Source organism: Talpa occidentalis, unplaced genomic scaffold, assembly GCF_014898055.3.
Source record: "Talpa occidentalis isolate TD23 unplaced genomic scaffold, MPIMG_talOcc4v2.1 talOcc4.5, whole genome shotgun sequence".
Lineage (NCBI taxonomy): Eukaryota > Metazoa > Chordata > Mammalia > Eulipotyphla > Talpidae > Talpa > Talpa occidentalis.
Genome location: NW_023604861.1, coordinates 130,242,192 through 130,263,577, shown reverse-complemented (window position 1 = coordinate 130,263,577; position 21,386 = coordinate 130,242,192). Strand labels below are relative to the sequence as shown.

General features: G+C 35.6%; 1 protein-coding gene across 9 annotated transcripts in view; it reads right to left on the bottom strand.

Annotated features, from left to right (window-relative positions):
• Positions 1-21,386, bottom strand: part of PUM2 (pumilio RNA binding family member 2) — an 83,663-nt gene that overhangs the window by 22,678 nt on the left and 39,599 nt on the right. For 7 of the 9 annotated variants that reach the window (XM_037528458.2, XM_037528459.1, XM_054701341.1 and 4 more), the window contains exons 8-13: positions 19,327-19,452; positions 16,644-16,786; positions 15,874-16,003; positions 9,592-9,735; positions 9,182-9,475; positions 4,870-5,106 (exon numbers count right to left, since the gene is read on the bottom strand). In XM_037528458.2, the coding sequence (XP_037384355.1) occupies positions 4,870-5,106; positions 9,182-9,475; positions 9,592-9,735; positions 15,874-16,003; positions 16,644-16,786; positions 19,327-19,452 (1,074 nt within the window). The remainder of the gene's footprint in view (positions 1-4,869; positions 5,107-9,181; positions 9,476-9,591; positions 9,736-15,873; positions 16,004-16,643; positions 16,787-19,326; positions 19,453-21,386) is intronic. The other 2 variants (XM_054701342.1, XM_054701343.1) reach the window with 1 other exon arrangement.

Sequence of the window (21,386 nt, the reverse complement as noted above, 5' to 3'; positions counted from 1 at the left end):
CAAAACTAGAGTATCAAATTTACACACAGAAACAAAACATAATAGATAATAAACAGTATCTCCTCCACACAAGAATATAATTTAAAAATTTCTTCACAACCTATTTCGTTCTCACCAGCAAGTAAATGACTTTGAGGGTTAAAGCAGTGCTTTAATTTCTATCAGAACAAGAACCTGTAAATAATATTCTGTTGAGTGGGTATGATGCCTTGTAGCCATTCCCCAAGCAGCCTGCTTTATGATTAAAATATAGCCTTATTTTATGGAGCAGATAATATATTTGGATTTTCAAAATGCTTAGGCAAGAGCTTTCTTATTAATCTCAAGAATAACTAAATTGAGAAAGGGATCTGGAAGTCTAATAATCTTGTATATTACTTTAAAATATATAAACCAGGGCACTATGAAGTTAAACAGTTTCCTGAGTGGCTAGAATAGTTATTTATATACTTTATGAACTTCTCAGTTCATTACAGACTATAAAAGGCAAGGATAGTTGCCACAAGAGTGTTCTGGGTTCAGTTTTGTCATCTGTTGGTTTGGGCAAGTCTCTAGGGCTCAAATGACCTATAATTTTCTCATCTATTTAATGGGCATATCATTCAGTCAGTCAATCTGTATCAGCAATTAGGATGAAATGAGGTAATGAATATGAAGGTGCTTTAGAAAACTATCAAATGCTATTTAGTCATGGGGAACTTTTATTACTACTTAAAGGATAATAGCACTCTCAATAAAAGCTTCACAGTAAGTCCCCCCTGTGCCCTCTGCACCTTTAAAGACCATGTATAAAACAAAAAAACTGCAGAGCCTTATAACCAAACTTGGACATACTTGCTTTATTTCTTAAGAATTTCACTTCAAGAGGAGCAGCTGACTAAATCTGCCAAAGGCCAGCAATTTTAACAGATAACTAATATATAATAGGAAAAATGATCCTAAAAGTCAATGTCATCCCACCTATACTTAAAATTTTCTTTGATAACGAGAAGACAGGTTATGGAATTTTCTAATCCACAGCAAGCTAAAGCACTATTTGATTACTAAACACATGACCTTAAATGACTCTTTGGAATTGATGTCACCTTTCAATAACTAATTTCTTGGAGTTCAAAGTTTGCATTCCACTTTTTAGTATCCCTTTCTTAAGGAAACAATGTCAGTGCAAAAAATGATGAACTGCAAGAGGACATTTGTTTGTCAAGTTCTAAAGTTAAATAAAAACACAGAATGATGCATCATATCCAAGAAGTTTCATATATCTAACTACGAGGAAAGATTAAAGCAGAAATCATAAACATCATAAACATTGGATTGTATAAGTTAATTAAAAGAAGAAAAACAAAGGAAACAGGGAAGGAAATAACTAGTTAATTCTAATAGAATGAAATACTGGAAATTTTTAATGTTTTGTCACAGGGAGTGATATATTTCTAAATAAGATGGTTATTTGTAACAGAGAATGATTCATGAAACAATTGCAGGTAGTTTTTTTTCCCCCTCCTCATAATTACACAGATCAATACAACATGAGAAAATAAGTCATTTAATATTCAGTACTGAATCTGAAATCCAGAATTTGACACTGCTCTTTAATTCAAGATAAAAAGTATTAACTTTAAAGATCTTCTCTTGTGCTTTTCACTTGTTTCTCTAACCCCTTGTAACTTATGTGTTGATTTTAAAGTTTTAGTCAACATGGAAGCCAATCTTAAGGAGCTCCTAACGGTAAAATTTTTGGATCAAAAGCAAGTTTAAAATTTATGTCTCTTACACTATAATGGACTGAAGCATATCAACTACCCTAAATTCCATCAACTTACGGGTCATGATTGAAAAAAAGTCATCTTTAGGAGTTACCAGACAATCAACTTATTCTGAAACACAGGAAATAGAAAGAAATCAAGTAATATCCTAACTCCAATAGGAACATTATTCCTCACAATTCATGAAGGAGAGTTCTTTTTTACAGATAAGTTCCTGCTAATAAATGCAGAAGGAATGACAGTATCGAAATATTGCAAGCTCTGAAGAAATACACAAACATGGTCAAAAGTCACCATTTCAAAAGCCATTAAGTGGGTCTGGCTGACAATCTCTCAGTGCAGACAACCAGACATGTGTCTCTTGATCCACTGTAACAGAAAGAATATAGAACCACAACTTGCCAAAAAAACAAACAAAAACCAAACTAAAGAACAATCAGGCCAAGCCTCTAATTTAACTTCATCTTACCAGAAATACAGAAGATAGAGGAGAGCAAACACCAATAGAATATGGAAAATCCAAATTTGTTTCTTCAACAAATGGAAAGGGAAAAAAAAAAGGAATGGGGAAATGGTGACAGATTAAAAGATTTATCAAATAAATGCAACGTATGGGGCTTGTCCGGACCCTGATTCAAACATGCTAACTGTAATAAGACTTATTTAAGTCAAATAGGGAAGTCATAGTAGTGAGAAATGACTGATTTCAAAAGGCATGTATTATGATTGTTTTTAAAAGAGGAACCTTTGTCTTTTAAATAAACTGAAACCTCTTTTTTTTGAAAGCCAGAAACACACAAAGTTGTTATCAGGCTTTTTCTGTGCACAAGCAAAGGGAGAGCTGATTTAAAATGTTAGTATGTTCTACCCAGTACTTTAAGAAAGTAGAATTGAAGATCTATCAATAACTATAGGGGTTACATGTCTTAAAATTGTGTAAGAAAATAACCTGGAATCAATTAATTCCAATCAATTCTAATGAACTGAAAACTTAATTCTGTTATCATGATTTTATGCAAACATGTGAGTTTAATAACATTTTTAAAAAACGGATATGCGAGTTTATTTTCATAGGTATTTTATTTATCAGTAGCCCTTTTAAAATGATTCATAAAGAAATTCTCTTCAAGGATCTACAATTCAAAGTACTTTTTTAGATCACAGAATATATAAGTCTCGAATCATGACTCAGTAACAGGATAGTGCAGGACAGATTATTCCATGAAGAGTATCTAACAGCAAATTTATAAAGACTGCTGAATTATTTTCAACCTGGGAGGGTCTAGTCCCTATTAATGTCGCCAGTCAGTCATACTGCAACTATAGCTAAAGGAAAACTGGGGCATCACAAAAGAAAATCTATAGATAATTCCAATCAGAAGTGTATTGAGATATATTTCAAAATGCAGCTAAACTATGTATCAATCTATGACGTTGAACTGCTTGTCCAAGTGGTAATTATTTCTCATAACTGACTAGATGCCTTCCATAAGCATCCAGGAGGCGGGATTCTTTATAATCTAAAGAAAAATATGTACATTGCTGTTTAATTACAGTCAATTAAAGTCATTTATGATCCATTTCTAAGCAAGCTAGGTAGTATTATGAATGCCATCTATACAGGCTTTAAAGTACAACATAAGCAATAACAATCAACAAGAATCTGATCTGAAACTTACCTATGAAAAAAATGACAGGACATGACAAATATAATCTTAACAAATAAAACACAAAAACTACTATAAAAGATCTATGCTTAAGTTTGTTGTCTTCCAAATTTTTGTCCATTCAAAGTTTCAAAGGATTGCCTTACATGGGGATGGTGGAAGTGGCTTTGAACAGAAGTAACAGAAATCAGGAACTGAGGAGTTCCTGTGACTAAGAGGGAAAAAATGATAAATGAAGGTGTTAAGCTAAAAATGGGTAAAGTTTACACAAACAGTATTATGAAGCAGATTTTTGGATCCCACCCAAATATGTTAATTGGTTGTATAAATTCAATATTCTCCAGAAGAGGAAAGGCCCGGAATTTGGGGCAGAGAATTAGTCTTCGAAAAAAATAAATCTAGCCCATTTTGCAATGACGTAAGTTTAAATACTGATGACTGCAAAAGACACCTTTGTTACACGGACATTCACTGTATTGATAAGTAGGGAAAAATTACACAACCCCAATTATTGGGGAGGGCAAATAGAATCACTAACTTATAGTGAATACACTGATTTTACAATAGTAACGTTACTTTGTAAATTTCCAAGCACATAAAATTCAGCCATTGAATCACAATTTTAGTTGAATTTGTTAAGATTACAAAAATCCAAAATCTAAAAGTATTGAAATGCTTTATTTGAAGAGACAGGATTCAAACACAGCCTCTGATATTCAAAAACCACTCAATATATACTGTTAACTACATGGATAAATACTCCTGGAGAGGAAAAAGGTAACCACCTTTCAGTAATCTTGGGGTGGGGGCAAATTTAAAGTATACAGATATAAGCAGGGTAACTTCAACTTCAAGGGTAAACAAGACTAAAACACTTTTTCTCCCCTTAAGCTAACGACATATTCAAAAGTAAGAAAAGTGTATGAACCAAACCATAAATTGGATTCTCTAACTCACAAACACACTAAATTCATATACCCTGATAAATCCTTTGGTAAAAAGGTAAGGCATTCAAAGCCAAAACAAAAACCACTGTACTAAACTAAATTCTTTAAGTTCAACAACTAAGTGACTTATGTTTTTCTTAAGGTGCTCAAAAACTTCTGACAGTGAAATTTCTCTTTCACTATCATGTAAAAGTAGTTTCAGATGGTCTAAAACACACACAAATCAAAAGCACAGACAAGAAAAAACACACCACTGTATTTCATAAGAGGAACATAAGATATAACAGGGGTCTTTACCTTACTGTACACTAGACCCTCACTTTGAATTTTCACAAAATAGAATTTTTTCAAAAGGCTAATATCTAAAAGCAAAAGCAATTTGGCATGTTTTATCCAACATTCAATATTTTACATATATTATAAACACACACACAAACACACTTACATGTATACATACAAATAAAAAGGGTTTTGGTTTTTTTTTTTTACCTAAATGCAAACTGGATGAGGATCCATGTGATGAAAGTGATGGCGGTGGCGTAAGTGAATGTCCTGGAGTTTGGCTTGGCAGAGGCATGCCTATTGGACTTGGAGAGGAGGAAAATCCCAGACTATTGTAAAATGGTTGCCCTATGGGTGCTAGGCTGCTACTAGATCTTTTGTACAAGTCAGAGCTAGTAGATAGAGACTCTCTCCTTGTGGCACTACTACTTGCAGAACTGCCAACTGAAGAAGAAATAAAAAAAACCCTAATTACATACAGTGTTAACTGAATAAAACCTATCCCCAACTCTTGCTGGGAAATAACAGAAGTGATCACAATAATTATTTTTAGAAACATTATGGAGAGGATAATTACTGTGATAACTACATATACTAACTTATTAATCATAAAAGGGTATAAATGCACCCCAAATAAAGTAACCAATACTTAACAGAGCAGTCATCTGTTCATTATTTCACACATATTTACCACTGACACATATGATTACTGTGCTTTAATACCCTGGTATGATTTATAAATCCTACATTTGTAAGTTGTCTGCTTTAGGATACACTAGAGATTAAATTCCAAAAGATTAAATTTTGGTAGTATCCTAATCTCTGCAACCAGATTCTTAGACTTCAACTCAGTGAGAGGAAAAGATCATACTGATAAACAGAATATTGACACATTTCCCTCACCATTCACATTTGATTTGGCTTCTGTATTGTGTTCAAACCACAGTCTGTTAAATCCATATTGGCCCGAATATTAGTCACCTGTGAGCTAAAATGGCAGCTGACTCCTCGGTACTTTTCATACTTCATATATACCTGATTCTTCAACAACTGGGTTACAAAACATGTAACTTTCTTTCAGAAAATTAATAGCTCTTGTAACTGTACCACACCAAATACATGCTTTCACTTACCCTTTAGGATCTTCCATCCCTAAAATTATATTTCTGGCCTTCTGATGTGAGGACGATGAGCATTTCCCCCCTTTGGATAACAATTATATCACATCCCTTACTGTATTACATAAAAAATTCTTTTTACCTAATCCCAAATTTAACTATTAACTTAGTCCCTTTTTCCTTCTGTATTCCAAAAAATGATAAAAGAGTGGCAGAATGACATTACCACATAGCTCTGCATGCTCAGAAGAGCAATCCAAAATCTGGCCACCAATCAACATAAATCAAGATAATCAAATTCTTTACTAAGTGATTAAAAGGTCAATCCAAAACCCCTAATTCTGAAATCTCACCAAGAGTCCAGATTTCAAGTATGTTTCTTTCCTATTTCTAAGCACTGGCTTCTTTTAACTGAACGCCTTTTATATCGAAGGGAATTTCACATTACTTCTTAACCCATTAAATTTTTCAAGGACAAGCTCTATATTCGGACCAATATGGCATTTTTTTCCAAGAAAATTTTAAAGTTCAACTAGGTCTTGGTTTTCTTCAGCTCTCCAATGAGAGCAGCAGCACTATCATTCCCCTGGCAAATAACCAAGTCAATTGTTAAATTGGTCACACAGGGTACAGATTAAAGAGCAAAAATAAGCAGTGCAAGTTAAGCTTATAACACCTAAATAGTAAACTTAATTACCTTGGTTTCTGCCAAATTCAAAATTATATTTAAAAAAGAGCAGGCTCACACTACTGTGTTAGGCAAAAGATTGTAATACTATTCACCCTTCTAGACCAGCCAGTATAGTTTCTGAAAGACTGTTCATGTTTTACTGAAAATTTCAAACTTTAAGATATGATAGGGAAATACTAAGTAGCAATGCATTTAAATAGCAAAAATAAATATGAACACCATGTAATAAACAGCTCTTCTTGAGTGTATTTTTGGCAAAACTGTCATTGTATGCTACATTAACTATGCTAATTTAAAAGGACACTGTCAAAGTGATTTTTCTAAAATATGGCCACATTTTAAATTCCTATTTATTTCAGAAAACAATTTGAAAAGGAAAAAGACAACAGCCCTCGAATGAGAGCAGCAGCACTATCATTCTCCTGGCAAATAACCAAAGAATCCATGTTTTGACACATGCAATATTATTTTCTTCCAAAAAGGAAACCCAAGCCAAACATGTAAAAGTAAATCAGAAATAGCTCTACTTTAAACATAAACAACCTGGTTCAAGTTGTTCTATAGGCCTACATTATTTGCAGCAATAAGACTATGACATATGAAATGAAATACACCTAAAATATCTAAGAGATAGACAGAGACAATGGAGCCACTACCATTTATCAACTGGGAATAAAATGTTAGATTACACATTTTCAACTATCACAGGATTCTCTAAATAATGGGTCATACAAAGGATTATTTAATTACTGTATTACAACAGCTACGTTTCCTAGCTATGTCATAAACTGGGCCATTTAACACTGATAAGCATTCATAATTTCATCATATAGGTAGAATAACTACATGTACATTACTGTATGTGTACATGCACACAATACTACTGATATATTTTTAGATCTTTCATATGGGCTTGGAATTGTCAAAATGTGAAGCAGCAATGGGCAGATTTGTCCTATGTACATACATGTAGCACTTGAATGAACGCTAACACATGGCCAACAGGAGGCAGAGGATGATAGGCTATTTACTGACATTCAGAGGTGTCAGTTGTTAATATCCCCTGAGGCAAGGTAAAACAGGACTGGGAATTAGAACTGAGTAAGCAACATTTGTAATAAAGGGGGCATGAAGATCAGTTTTGGGGAAAGAGGCATCTATAAGGGCCCTTGCAGAAAACAAACTGTTCATGCCAACCAATTTCAGAATATAGGGGAGAAGATCTTAGTTAACAGATAAATGAGAATTTGCAAGAACTGGGCAGAGGGTGGGCCTACAAATCTATGCCAGGCTTTCAGTGACATATTTTATTAGGAAAGGGAAAAAGGAGGGTAAGCTTTCCTCTATTTTTCTTAGGTTATTTAGGGGATATAACCTATGGCAGCTATTTCTACAAAGCTTGTCTTTAAGCTGTATGTTCTCTTGGTTTGCCTCAGGACAACTGTGGGGGCGGGGTAGCAGAGAATGCTTGTCATTTGTGCCAGAAACAAAGACCGAGTCCACAGGAGTGCTCTGGCTAGATGTAAAGACAGTGAACTCCAAAAGGGATAAATACACTAAATCAAGCAAACTAAAAAACAGTGTCCATGCTCACTAGGGTTTTCTCTCAGAAGTCGCCCACTCTTTAGGTAATTCTGTGGTAGGCAAATACGGCGTTTCCATAGTGTAATTCACTGTAACATCACATGTAAAAGCATCCTGCATTTAAAAGTTTATAATTGTTCTAGGATCTCTTCTAACTACGAATTTGAAAAGTTAGAATATTTCCCTAGAAAACTGGCACACATAATGACTGGCACATGTTAGTTTTGCCATTTTCCATACCAGAAAAAGGTATAATTTGATAAGGCAGGGAAACAGATAAGAAGCAGATATTAAAGATTAAGGTATGTTATAGGAATATATAATCTCTTGAGGTCTGATAGTCTTACCAAGAAAAGGCTTCCAATTGTAGCAATAGAACTGTAATAAGCCATTTCCCCCTCTAATGTTTCCTGAATGGTAATTCAGGGTATGTCAACAGGGAGACTATGTAGGCCTTTTCTGATTCTACTTCCTCAGTTATAAGATCAACTTCTATGGGTTATTTGTGAAGTTCTTTAAAATTTGGCTGTAAGTATTATATATAAAATGAGGATATGGGAAGATGCATTCTTTAACATGAAATTTTACTGGTAAAGGTTATATTATTTAATCTAAAATAAGTATAATGATGTTGGTAGTTTCCTAGGAGTTTCTATTTAAAATATTTTATTTTTAGGTATTATAGCAAATAAAGAAAACCATAATGAACCACTGGCATTTAATAAGAATGAACTATCTGATAAGCATACAAAATAATTCTTATGTTAAAACACCAGAAATTTAAGGTGTAAAAATACTCACTTTCTTAAACATTATTATTATGTAGAAAATAAGGAGTAGCTACCAATTAGCATAATGTATATTGGCCACACCTAACTAAAACAAAAATTACAGCAAAACAATTCTTAAGGTGGAAAATCTGAGGAAAGGATAAGCTGCTAGATATGAGTTAAGCATTCATAAATGTTTAAAGAGTTAAAGGAGGTAGTTTTTCTTCTACAAATTTAAACCAACGGTGATTATTTTATTCTTGACCTTCCCATACTATTATTGCTCATCTTATTATAAAAAAACATACACATGCCTCATGTTCACTTGAGTATACTCATCTTAAAAATAAACTTACCTGATGAACCAAATCCACTAAGGGCGGAGCCTATAGCAGCACCCAAAGAGCTGCTGCTTCCAAAGCCAAGAGATGTACTTCCAGGTTGGCCAGGTCCGTGGGAAAATAAAGAACTGCTCTGGGAGCTACTAGTCAAAGAATTGCTCCCATAAAATGAATTAGACTGCAGATTCGTGCTTGGTTGCTGTTGTTGCTGCTGCTGTTGTGGTGGCTGAGTGCCAATTGGCCGAAACAGACCATTTGTGCTGCCTGTAAGACTATTAGCAGTTCCCCCGGCTGCTGCTGCTGCTGCTGCTGTAAAACAAGTTTCAGATACTTCTTAAAACTATCCAGAAAACCATTTTCAATTGTAAAGATATCTCAAACACCACCAGAAAATTATTATCCTTGAAAATACCATTTACACTTACCAGCCTGTGCTGCTGCTGAACTAATTAAAACAGGTGTTGGAGCCATTAATCGAACTGGAGCTCCAAGGCCAGTTCTTGCTCCAGGGCCAACCACTAAGGCACCAGTCTGATCATAATAGGCAGTTGGAGCCAGTACTTGATAGCCTATATAACATTGAAATACATATTAAGTAATTAAAAAAACATTTGTACAGAAAACATGTATATTTTCTCTTATACGTATGTACTTGTCAGCCAAAACATAGCTATTGCAAGCTATTAATCTAAAACCCTTAAACAGCTACAGCATGAAAAGCAAACACATTTAAGGTATTATACCAAGTACACAAAACTTCAAGAGCATATGTAAAATTTTTCTCTCTAAATTTTAAGATGCATTATTTACAGGCCACAAAATGAGGTATTTTCTTTGATACAGAAATTACAGGTAAGCAATTGCTGATATTCTAAAAGTATTACCGTTGAGTCAACTCTGAGAGGAGTGGAAGACTAAAGAAATGTTTATTATTGCAATTTTAATAAAATTCCACACCAACTGCCTCATTACCAGCATTTCTTTAGATTTTCACTGGTAAGCATCTCTTCAAAATATTCAATCTTAACAAAAACAGACACCTTAAAATCATGACAGTCAATTTATACAGTTTTTTAAGCTAGAGTTTAAAAATCATAAAATTTAGTTTTAGTATAGCCTGAGCACAAGGTGGGGATAATTTGTATTATTCAAAACTATAAGACTATGGTTCACCTCTTCTCAATGGGGATTCCTCATCTGAACCATGGAGAGAATGATTCAAGCAAATTTTGCTACTTCTCCCAAGATGGTACACAACATGTATGCATGGGAAAGAAATTAACTCTGTATAGTGAATACTTTAAGGCAATAGGACCAATTCTCTCCTAGCACTCAGACTGAGAAAGACTGCCTTTTATAGTGACAAGAATTTAAGCTTAACAGCTGCTGATCATTTGCAAAAATGTGCCAGCAACCGCTGATATTTTTCTTTTTTAAAAACACAGAATAAACTGAGGTATAATCCAATGTCAACTTCTGAGTCTTATTTTATAATGGCTATGCAGAAACAAGCATAGTAAAATTAGTCACAAAACAGCATGCATATTTTATTGCCTTCAAACATCTTAGCCTAATTTCTGTTAAAGTACAATAAACTGAGTTGAGATAAAGACTACACTTCACCATTAAGACCAACACCTTCATATGCAAAGGTTGTTTTAAATTAAATACAGCATTCTGACTGTTTTACAATTATAGATTTATTATAATGGATATAAGTATAAATTGTGTGTGTGTGTATATACTTCACTTAACGAAGTTGAAGAAGAAACTGAGAAGGAACAGCCTAAGAATATTAGAACAACTATGTTGTATTGGAGGCCAAAGAAAAAAAGAGATGCAATGAAGAGTGACTGATCAACAATGTCAAATGCTGCAAAAGCCATTAAGAGTTGAGCACTGACTAATGGATTTAGCAATATGGAAGTCATTCTGCTAAGGGATGAAAGCTGAACAGTAAGAAATCAAGGCAGGGCTTAAAAGTGTGAGGCAGATCCCCGGTGGTGCAGCGGTTGAGCGCTGGGTTGCGAAGCTGCCCGCGGCCTCTGCGGCGCCGGTTCGATCCCCGGCTGCTCCCCGGCCACCGAGGGAGGGTCCCACATGGCGCGCAGACCTCTCCTGCCGCTGCCCGCTTCTCCCCTCAGCAGTGTACTTTGGTCCTTCTGCCTGCTCTGCTCCCTGCTCTGGCTCTGGTGAGTTCTCTCACCCTCCCGCTCCCGCGCTTCTGACTACACCCAGTGCTTGCATAACAAACAAAGCAAAACAAAAAATAAATAAATAAATAAATAAAAAACATGCCTCTATTAAAAAAAAAAAAGTGTGAGGCAGAATATGAGTTCTGATACTACAAAGCCATCATAATCAAAATTGCATGGTATTGGAACAAGAACAGACACACGCACAAATGGAACCGAATAGAAAATCCAGAAATAAGCCCACAGATTTACAGTCAACTAATCTTTGACAAAGGAGCAAAGAATATGCAATGGAGCAAAGAAAGTTTGTTTCAATAAATGGTGCTGGGTCACTACATGCAAAAGAATGAAGCTTGACTACTACCTCACATCATGCACAAAAACCAACTCAAAATGGATTAAAGAACTAGGTAAGACCTGAAACCGTAAAATATATAGAAGGAAATATAGGCGAAACATCTTTACAGACACATCACCCAAAGCAGTGATAGTGAAGGCAAAGATAAGCAGCTGGGACTACATCAAATTAAAGAGCTTCTGCACAGCAAAAGAGACAGTAACCAAAACAAAGAGAAACCCCACCGAATGGGAGAAAATTTTTGCACACAACACTAATGATAAAGGACTGATCACAAAAATCTACAAAGAGCTGACGAGACTCCACAAAAACAAAGAAAATAATCCAGTCAAAAAATGGGCAGAAGCACTAAAAAGAAACTTCTCCAAAGAGTAAATGCAGGGCCTCCCTGGTGGCGCAGCTATTGAGTGCTGGGTTGCGAAGCTGCCTGCAGCCTCTGCAGCGCCAGTTTGATCCCCGGCTGCCGGGTGAGGGTCCCACATGGCGCACAGACCTCTCCTGCCGCCATCTGCTCCCCTCAGCAGTGTACCTCGGTCCTTCTGTCTGTTCTGCTCCCTGCTCTGGCTCTGGTGAATTCTCTCACCCTCCCACACTTCTGACTGTACCCAGTGCTTGTATAAATAAATAAATAAATCTTTTTTTTTTTTTTTAAAAGAGGAAATGCAAATGGCCAACAGGCATATGAAAAAATGGTCAACATTATTTGTAATCAGGGAAATGCAAATCAAAACTACAATGAGAGCCCATCTTACACCAGTGAGAAAGGCACATATTAAAAAAACCTGCAACAACAAATGCTGGTGAGGATGTGGAGAAAAAGGAACTCTCCTGCACTGCTGGTGGGAGTGCAAACTGGTCCAGCCACTATGGAGAGCTGTGTGGAGATTCCTCAACCTGCCAAAGATGGAGCTTCCATATGATCCAGCAATTCCACTCCTAGGTATTTACCCAAAGGACACAGAAACATTAATTCAAAAGGGCATCTGCACCCCTATGTTTACAGCAGCACTATTTACAATAGCTAAGCTTTGGAAACAACCCAAATGCCCAAAAACAGATGACTGGATCAAGAAGATGTAGTATATATACACAATGGAATATTACGCCGCAGTCAAAAAAGATAAACTCAATTTGCAGCAACATGGATGGAGCTGGAAGGGATTAAGCTCAGCAAATAAGCCAGAAAGAAAAAGAAAAATACCGGATGGTCTCACTCATAGCAGGAATTTAGAAAACCTAAATAAGGGACCAGGAAAAAGACTAATTATAATAAAGAAAAAAATCAAAATCAACAAGTAACTATAAACCAGAGACACACTATAGGGGGGGGGGGGCGGGAAGGGCAAGAGGAGAGGAGGGATTAGGGTCAAAATAAGGGGGAGGTGGGAATTGTATGGGGAGTATATCCAAAATGAAAATGCATACATTGTGCGAAAATGAAAAATGATGTAAGAATTATATAAAATACAAAGAACATGAGTTCTAATGGGTAATCTAAAAGTCGAGCAAAGAGAGAGAAGTCTTTTAGGGTGAAGAAGTACACTAGGCATGGTAGTAGTAGGGAAGGAGATGGCAGAGCAAGAAAGACTGAAAATATGGGACTAAAACCAAAATGGCATAAAGGATCAAACAGAAGGGGTTAATAGTCAATATAGTACAAGGACCAGGGATTTGATGGATGAGAGGGAAGAAAGTTAGGAGGGAAAGGCTAAAGATTACGAGAGACCTGAAGAAACATCAATTTTCTCAAGTGAACGCTCTCACTAGCACAGTAAGTTTAGAAACTTTGTAACAATTTAAGGGAAAGTGGGGACTTTTTAACCATAGTCCTGGGCAGAATGAAGTACAACTCAAAGCCTGAGAGGAAGTTTTGAGTGAGGGAATCATGTGAACGGACTACAACTCATTTGGCCAGAAATACGCTAATCAGTTTTATGAAAATGATTTTTCGCATTTATTTGTAAGGGGACTAAATGCTGTGGCTCAAAAGTTCAGGTAAAATAATCTGTTTTCCCTTAAAAGTTTTGCTTATTGGGCCTCCCTGGTGGCGCAGGGGGTCGAGCGCAGTGCTGTGAAGCTGTACGTAGTCTCTGCAGTGCCGATGCCGGTTCCATCCCCGCCAGCCTCGGAGCAACCCACATGGCGAGCAGACCCCTCCTGCCTTGCCCGCTGCTCCCCTCAGCAGTGTATTTCAGTTCCGTCTGCCTGTTTTGTTCCCTGCTCTGTCTCTGGTGAATCTTCTCACCCTCCCGCACATCTGGCCTCTACCCCAGTTCTTGTATAAATAAAATAATCTTAAAAAAAAAAAAAAGTTTTGCCTATTTTAAATTTTATCATCACTAAATTATAGTCAATTGGTTTTAGATAAAAAAGGTGTTAAAGATGTCTTTCTTCTAGAATCGCCAATATAAAGATTATCATTGAACAAAATAAAACAAAAAAGCAATAAACAACTTTCTCATAGAATGGAAAGTGAATAAAATCAAAGATGATAAAAAAAGAGAAAAATTACCTTGATGTTTTTAGTAATAACATGAGCTGAGTATGAAGAAAGGAAGCAAGAGCATTTATAAGTAAACACTAGGACCAGTACCAAGTCAGACTATCAACAGTTACAAGGCAATAGCAAACACAAGCACTCATCCCATTTAGAATCTAATAACGCATGACCTGCTGGATCCCATGGCTCTTTTCCCCATTATAACTATAGCTAATTCTGTGAGGATCCTAGAACAATCTTAGCAGTGACCTCCAGTTCAGTTCCTTTACATCTGTCTCCATGTCTTTCCAAGTATCTCTAACAACTTTAGCTTCACAGTCCATTTACCAAGAGCTGCTTTTGTCAAGCTCTCTAATCCACAATGGTTCCAGGATAGCAGTGACAGCGAGACAAGTATACAGATGGGATAGCAAGGGAGAACAATAAGGCCCCCGTTCTGTTATCATTTGTACTTTAGGGAGAGCAGTATTAACATCTCCATATCCAGAGGGACAGACAAGATGGTAAACCAAGACCTTAGAATTTCAGAACAGAATGAAAACAATTGATACAAAAACAAAAGAAATCCTCAAAATAACATACAGAAGTATACAGCAGCAATTAGCACATAATAAACAATCATGTAAGTCAAAATCTTTTCCAATATACTAGCCACATTTCCTAAATGATCTGAATGGAAAATTTAACTGTTACTTTAAAAGAAACTGGAAATCATATTTCATTAACAAGTAATCTATACACTCATAGGAGCTACTTATTACCCATATATCAAAGTGAAAAAAATAGCATTTACTTAAGACAGTCTTTAGGAGTGCAGAGAAGGAACTAGAAAGTGATATAACCTATTAATAATCAAATATAGCTTTAAAAACAAAACAGATGCTTTTATTGGCTTAAGAAAAAAACCTTCTTTCTTCCATTGTTATTTAAGCACAAATTTTGAATCTAGTTTCATCACAATCTAGTTCACACAAAAAGTATTTTGTATACCCTGTCTAAAAAGTTGCACTGTGGCAATGAGCAGAAATTTTTACAATTTTTTTCTATATTAGGCTTTCATGGGCATATTATAGTAGAAATGTTGCTGTTAGGTTATAAATACCAATAGTTTAAAATATAAATGTGGCGGCTCCTTGCCCATGTGTCTATGAAGGCATCGCTTTCCTTTTTTCACCTTTCCTTAATAAACTTGCTATGTCGTAAAAATAAACGAATCATTGTAAGTGGGTAAACAAGATTAAACAATGCTCAAACTAGAAAATGTTGCTATGAACATCTTGATATTAACTGAGTGACTATTCTTATAAGGCAGGAATAGTCAAAAGTTTTTACACGCCAGCTCCAACCAACTGGTTTTATTTCTTGAAGCACTGCAATGAGAATTCTGGGCTGCCCTGAGCTGGAAAGATGCTATGGTTTATGCCATTAAACAGAATAAGAAAAAATTGTGTGGAGGATTCTACTAAATATTTGTCATTCCCATCATCAAATCTCACAAACAGCATCGTTTTAACAGACATCTAAGTTTTAAAGAGTTTACTGCAAAGTAGGCAAGATTTTAAAGACATTTCTTGATTTGTTCCACCCTTCAGTGTGAGTCTACATTTAACATTTTAAAATCTACTTGACTTCCTACAATTAACCAACTGTATACCTGGCATGCCAGTAGCAAGACCCTGACCAAAAGCCAAAGTTGGATTTGCTGCTGCAAGTGATTCTGCTTGCTGCCCTTGCTGGCCCTGATTGGGAGTAAGAGGGCGCTGACCTGCTCCAGCACGGAGAACCTACAAAAGACAAATGATTTCCTTAAAAATGAAATAATAAAATAACATTTATCTTGGGACAACTTTTTATACCTCAAACAAATTTTGGATGGTCTTTGGACATATTTATATACAATAAAATACAGATTTACTAATGAAATAATACAAAATACTTAACATTAAAAAAAAAAAAATCATTGGCTCATGATAACTCTAACAACTTACAAGTAACATGCAGGTCCTAAAAGATTTCTGGGAACTACCATGTCTAGTACTTGTACTCTTTAACTTACCAAAGTAGAAGTAAAGAGATTTACTTGGGAGTGCCCAGTAATCTCCTTTTTCTGGTCAGAAATATATTTAGTATTTAAAATAGTGATTTAAATGCCCACAAAAAATGAAGTGACAATCATTTAAGTGAGCTTTCAAAATGTTTCAGTAACAGAAATGCAGAAAGGGAGGTACAGCCACGTCTTTAAATTCATATAATACATTCAACCAGGGAGAAAACCTCCCAAATAATACTTGTGTACCAATTATATGTTAGGTATTATGTTATATATTGAGAAAAATTAAGTGGAGAAAAAACCATCTTGAATTCAAGTTGCTCACAGTATTTCAAAGATTCTTCAGATATTATTTAATGAAAGTAGGTCAATACCTGTTGCTGTCCAGGCTGAGTTTGTGATGCCGCTTGCTGATTAGCTGTGTTGTTTGCTGCAGCCGCAGCTTGTTGCTGAAATAAATTGGCTGGATACACCCCCCATGGAACACCATAATACTGAGGTGGAACTACTGCCGGACCTAAACCCAACATTCCATCAAAAAAAAAAAAAAAAAAAAAAAATCAGTAGTTTTATAGATAAATGAGGTCAGCTGCCATTAGGTCAAATCATCAGTAGAAAGAGCTGAGAGATGTCCTTATAATTGTTGCCCACTCAACACCTTTATTTCCCAATTCCGTTGAAGACAAAGTTTCATTCAATATTGATTATCGAAAGAAAAAGTATTCAGGAGTAATAGCAGTGTTCTTAATGGAGAAATTTGCCATTAAATTCAAGAAGGCCAATTAATTGACAGGGCTCTTAAAACTATCTATTCAACAGGGCTCTTAAAACTATCCAACTATCTATTCAACGTTAAAATATCAAAACTATTCAATGAGTGTGAAACTGGCAAACACAGAAAATATATTTATGGAATATCATGTCATAAAGTTTAAGACTTGCTATGTACAGTTCATCACTGCTGTTAAAAGAGTATCTTCTGACTACTAAGAATTACAAAAATAAATCACTTATCTTTTTGCTTTGCAATCTATAACATAAAACTAGTGAACATATTTGTACCAAGCTTGCTACAATATTTTAATTGTAAACCTTGAAATTAAAAATATTTTGCAGATTTGAAACAATTAGTCCCAATGACCACAAAGAAATTGAAAATCACACAAAAACAAACACTGCTTTAGTGCTTATAGGGCTAGTAATTTGGGACCAGTAAGTCAAGACAGAAAAGAACTAGGCAATATAAACATAAAGAACATAGACATAAGGAAGCATACTAGGAAAAACAGAACAAATCATTCTTGATCCATTCTACTTTAAAGATAAAATCTGACTACTGGAGAGTAAATAGGATCACACCCAGTAAGTCTACCATTAAATGAATAAAATGTCGTAATTCTTGACTGACATAACAACCATGTCCTAAAGTTCCAATGAGAAAATAAAGCCTAGTATTAACAGGATAACAAAAAAGTGGACTGCTATTAACACCGAAAAGGATTTATGAAGGATACACTATCAAAACAAGAGAGTCAGGTTATCTAGAACCTCACTGTTCAACACAATAGCCAAAAGACAACAATTAAAAGGTAGATCGTCTAAATTGAAGTGGGCTATAATGTAGAGGATTTTGAAGCATGAAAATACCTGTTAATTTTTAAAATATTAATCACATGTTACAGTATTTTGGATATTGTTGGTCTAACTCAAACTTACTGAAACTAGTTTCATCTGTGTCTTAGTTTTACGATGTGGTTACTAAAAACTGTATTATTACTTTACTTATATTATAGTTTTAATGGACAGCATTAATTATAGAAATGCTTAAATCCAGAACAGTGCCTAGAATGCTTATCTCAAAACTAATAACCTCTTAAAGTTGCTCCTTTCCTCCTTTCAGACCATTAGGTTAATGACTCTGTGCATGTCTAATACCAGCACTTTACTATACTAACATCCAGTTATATGGCACCAGGAAAGTTCATGTCCTTATGGAATCACATGCAGATATACACTCAAAAATGACTGAATATGATAAAGTAGTTACAATCTGTTAAGATATCACACAAGAAACAGAAGTGCTTTGTTTCCCCCCCCATTTTTTAAAGTCTTAAATATAAAAAAGTTCCTAAACTCCTAGGGAAAGATCAATTGTTCTACTGTCATGATAAACAATTACCAGAAGTGGATTTAAAATCAGCTAATTGATCAGTGACATTTCACTACAGTGAACAAATATCTGAAAGTTAAAAAGTTGGTGATATCCTTGAGTTATGGAAGTTAATCAGCTGCCTCACTTCAGTGAACACACTTTTGAAGTTAGCTAACATCACTCTGCTCCTGCCTCAATAACCAACATAAATGAGGCCTAACACTAACTCATTTCTATCTCTATAAACAGCTCAACCTAAAACACCCTCTCCCCCCCCCCCCCCGCCCCACCAAACAGAACATGATAAATTAGTCTGTTCAGTAAGACTGTGCCTGACCAGCACCCATAAAAGGAACCAGCTTCACTGAAATGTAACTGACATATAACATTGTATAGCTTGGATTTTTATATCAGACTGAGTGATGGTCTTGGGCCATGACAGTTTTTAGTAAGTTCTTTCCAACCCTACCGTATCTTTTCGACCCTTAACGTACTTATTTTAACACTGCTAAATAAACTATTTAGATATTCATTCTCAAGAAGCTTTTTAACATACACAATCCCTGACTTTAGTATTTATAGCATCTACTCTCTATTTTCTGAGGAGTTTGTACTGTCTTTGTAGGTAAAGGGATTGGTCACAAGAATAAAGATATGTAGTTTGTCAATGTAAAATTTCTAGAAACTGAAATGTAAACCAACCATGTATAGGAGGAAAAAGTTAACAGGATAGGCTTTCTTCTGCCGTATTACAGTTGAAAAATTAACTCTGGAAACTTCAGTTCGTTCTGGATGTTTCAAGTTTTCCAAAGAACGTCAAATTATTCAAATAGACAAAAATAAAGCATACACCAAAATGAAAACTAAATCTGTAACAATCAACAAGGATGAACACTGTAAATTACCTGCTAATGTTGCTGCTGCAGCCAATCCTGCTGCAGTATATGGATCAGTCCCTGGAGGAGCAGCACTAATAATATATGGATTTGGCACAAATGTAGCTGGAGCAAGGCCTGCTGAGAATACACCAGCTGTATTTAAAAAGGGGAGAAATAATGAATGAAAATGTAAAGTATGATTTTCTTCATTAAGTAAAAACATTTTGACTTTGCAGTGGGGGAGCACAGTGGTTCAAATTCTTATTAACTGAGTGACTCTGGGTATGCCACATGACCTGATTGATTTTAAGGTTCTTCATTTTTTCATTTATAAAATAAGTTTATCAACAACTTACAGGATTTTTGTGAGAATTAAAAGTGATACTGAATATGAATTGACTACACAGTACTACTGAGCACAATGTACAGACACAATAAATGTTTCAAACCGGAACTATTATTGTTAAATGGTAGTTTTCATTTAATCTTTACTGAACCATACTCTGAGCTAGGGATTCAATGAGGATAATAGACAAAATTCTGCCCTCACTTATCACTCCATCTAGTAAGAAAAGCAAACCACCAATATTTAGAATACAGTATAAATACGCACTATGAACACAGAGGAGCATCTAACAAGTTTGGAAGGGTGAGAAGAAGAGAGTGGGTCTGTAGCACATGTAAGAAAAAACTAGGGCCTCCCTGGTGGAGCAGCGGCTGAGTGCTGGGTTGCGAAGCTGCCCGCAGCCTCTGCAGCGCCGGTTCGATACCTGGCTGCTCCCCAGCCACCAGAGCCAGCTGCTCCCCAGCCACCAGAGGAGGGGAGGGTTCCTCATGGTGCGCAGACCTCTCCTGCCGCCCGCTGCTCCCCTCAGCAGTGTCCTTCGGTCCTTCTGCCTGCTCTGCTCCCCACTCTGGCTCTGGTGAATTCTCTCACCCTCCCGCACTTCTGACTGTACCCAGTGCTTGTATAAATAAATAAATCTTAAAAAAAAAAGGGGGGGGGGTTTAAAAAAAAAAAAAAAAAAACTTGAGCTATAATAAGAACAAAAGGCCTATGAAGAGCTTCCTGGGTTATGCTACATAGTGTGAACTTTACCCTGAAAGCAACAGACAATGATGAATGGTAAGCTGGAGACTGACTTTTGAGCTCACTTCTGATATATGCCAGTATAAATTTAGTAAAAGCTAACAAAGAGTTTTAAAATTTCATTTGTAATATTCATTAAAAAGAGAAAAAACTGCTGATCTTAAGGAAGCATTGTGCACATCCTTTGTCAAAGGCACAAAAAAATTTATTGGAAAATTTCTGAGAGTTACCTCTTTTGGAAAAGAGGTAACAGAGAAGGTGAAAAGATGTGTTTCAAGTTGAAGGAAATGAAAAAGGTTCATGTTTAAAATATGATTAAAGGGGTTTTGGATATTTAACTAGGTGCACATAAATTAACTTCGCAAATAGGATTCAATGAAAGCATGTATGTTAAAATCTAAACCTTCAAATTAAGAATCAGAAACCCAATTTTAACTATATTATAGTATATTTCAAATTTGCTGTAATCCACAATATGAAATACATGTCACCATCAACCTAGCAGTACCCAAAAACTAATCTCTATTATCTATTTGATATTTTAGAATACTGGTTACATCACTTCTTGGCCTTTTGGCTAAGATCAAAGGTAGAATACTGGTCATATGCTCTAAAATCAATTTCATACCCATGTACAACATGGCCATTTGAAAAAGCTGCCTTTAATATATCAAAACTGAACAAAATTCAATAAAAATCTTTGCACCATTTTAAAATTCATTTGCTTAGAGTTGTCTTCTGAACTTAATTGTATTCACATCAATTATCATTCAAGACCTCTGATCTTTGATGTCTAAGTCCTTTACCATTTAAGATTCTGAATATACTTTTTTTAAAAAAAGATTTATTTATGCATACAAGAACTGGGGTACAGGCAAGAGGTGCGGTGGGTAACAGGATTCACCAAAGACAGAGTGGGGAGCAGAACAGGCAGACTGACTGAAATACACTGCTGAGGGAAGCAGTGGGCAAGACAGGAGAGGTCTGCTGCACCACG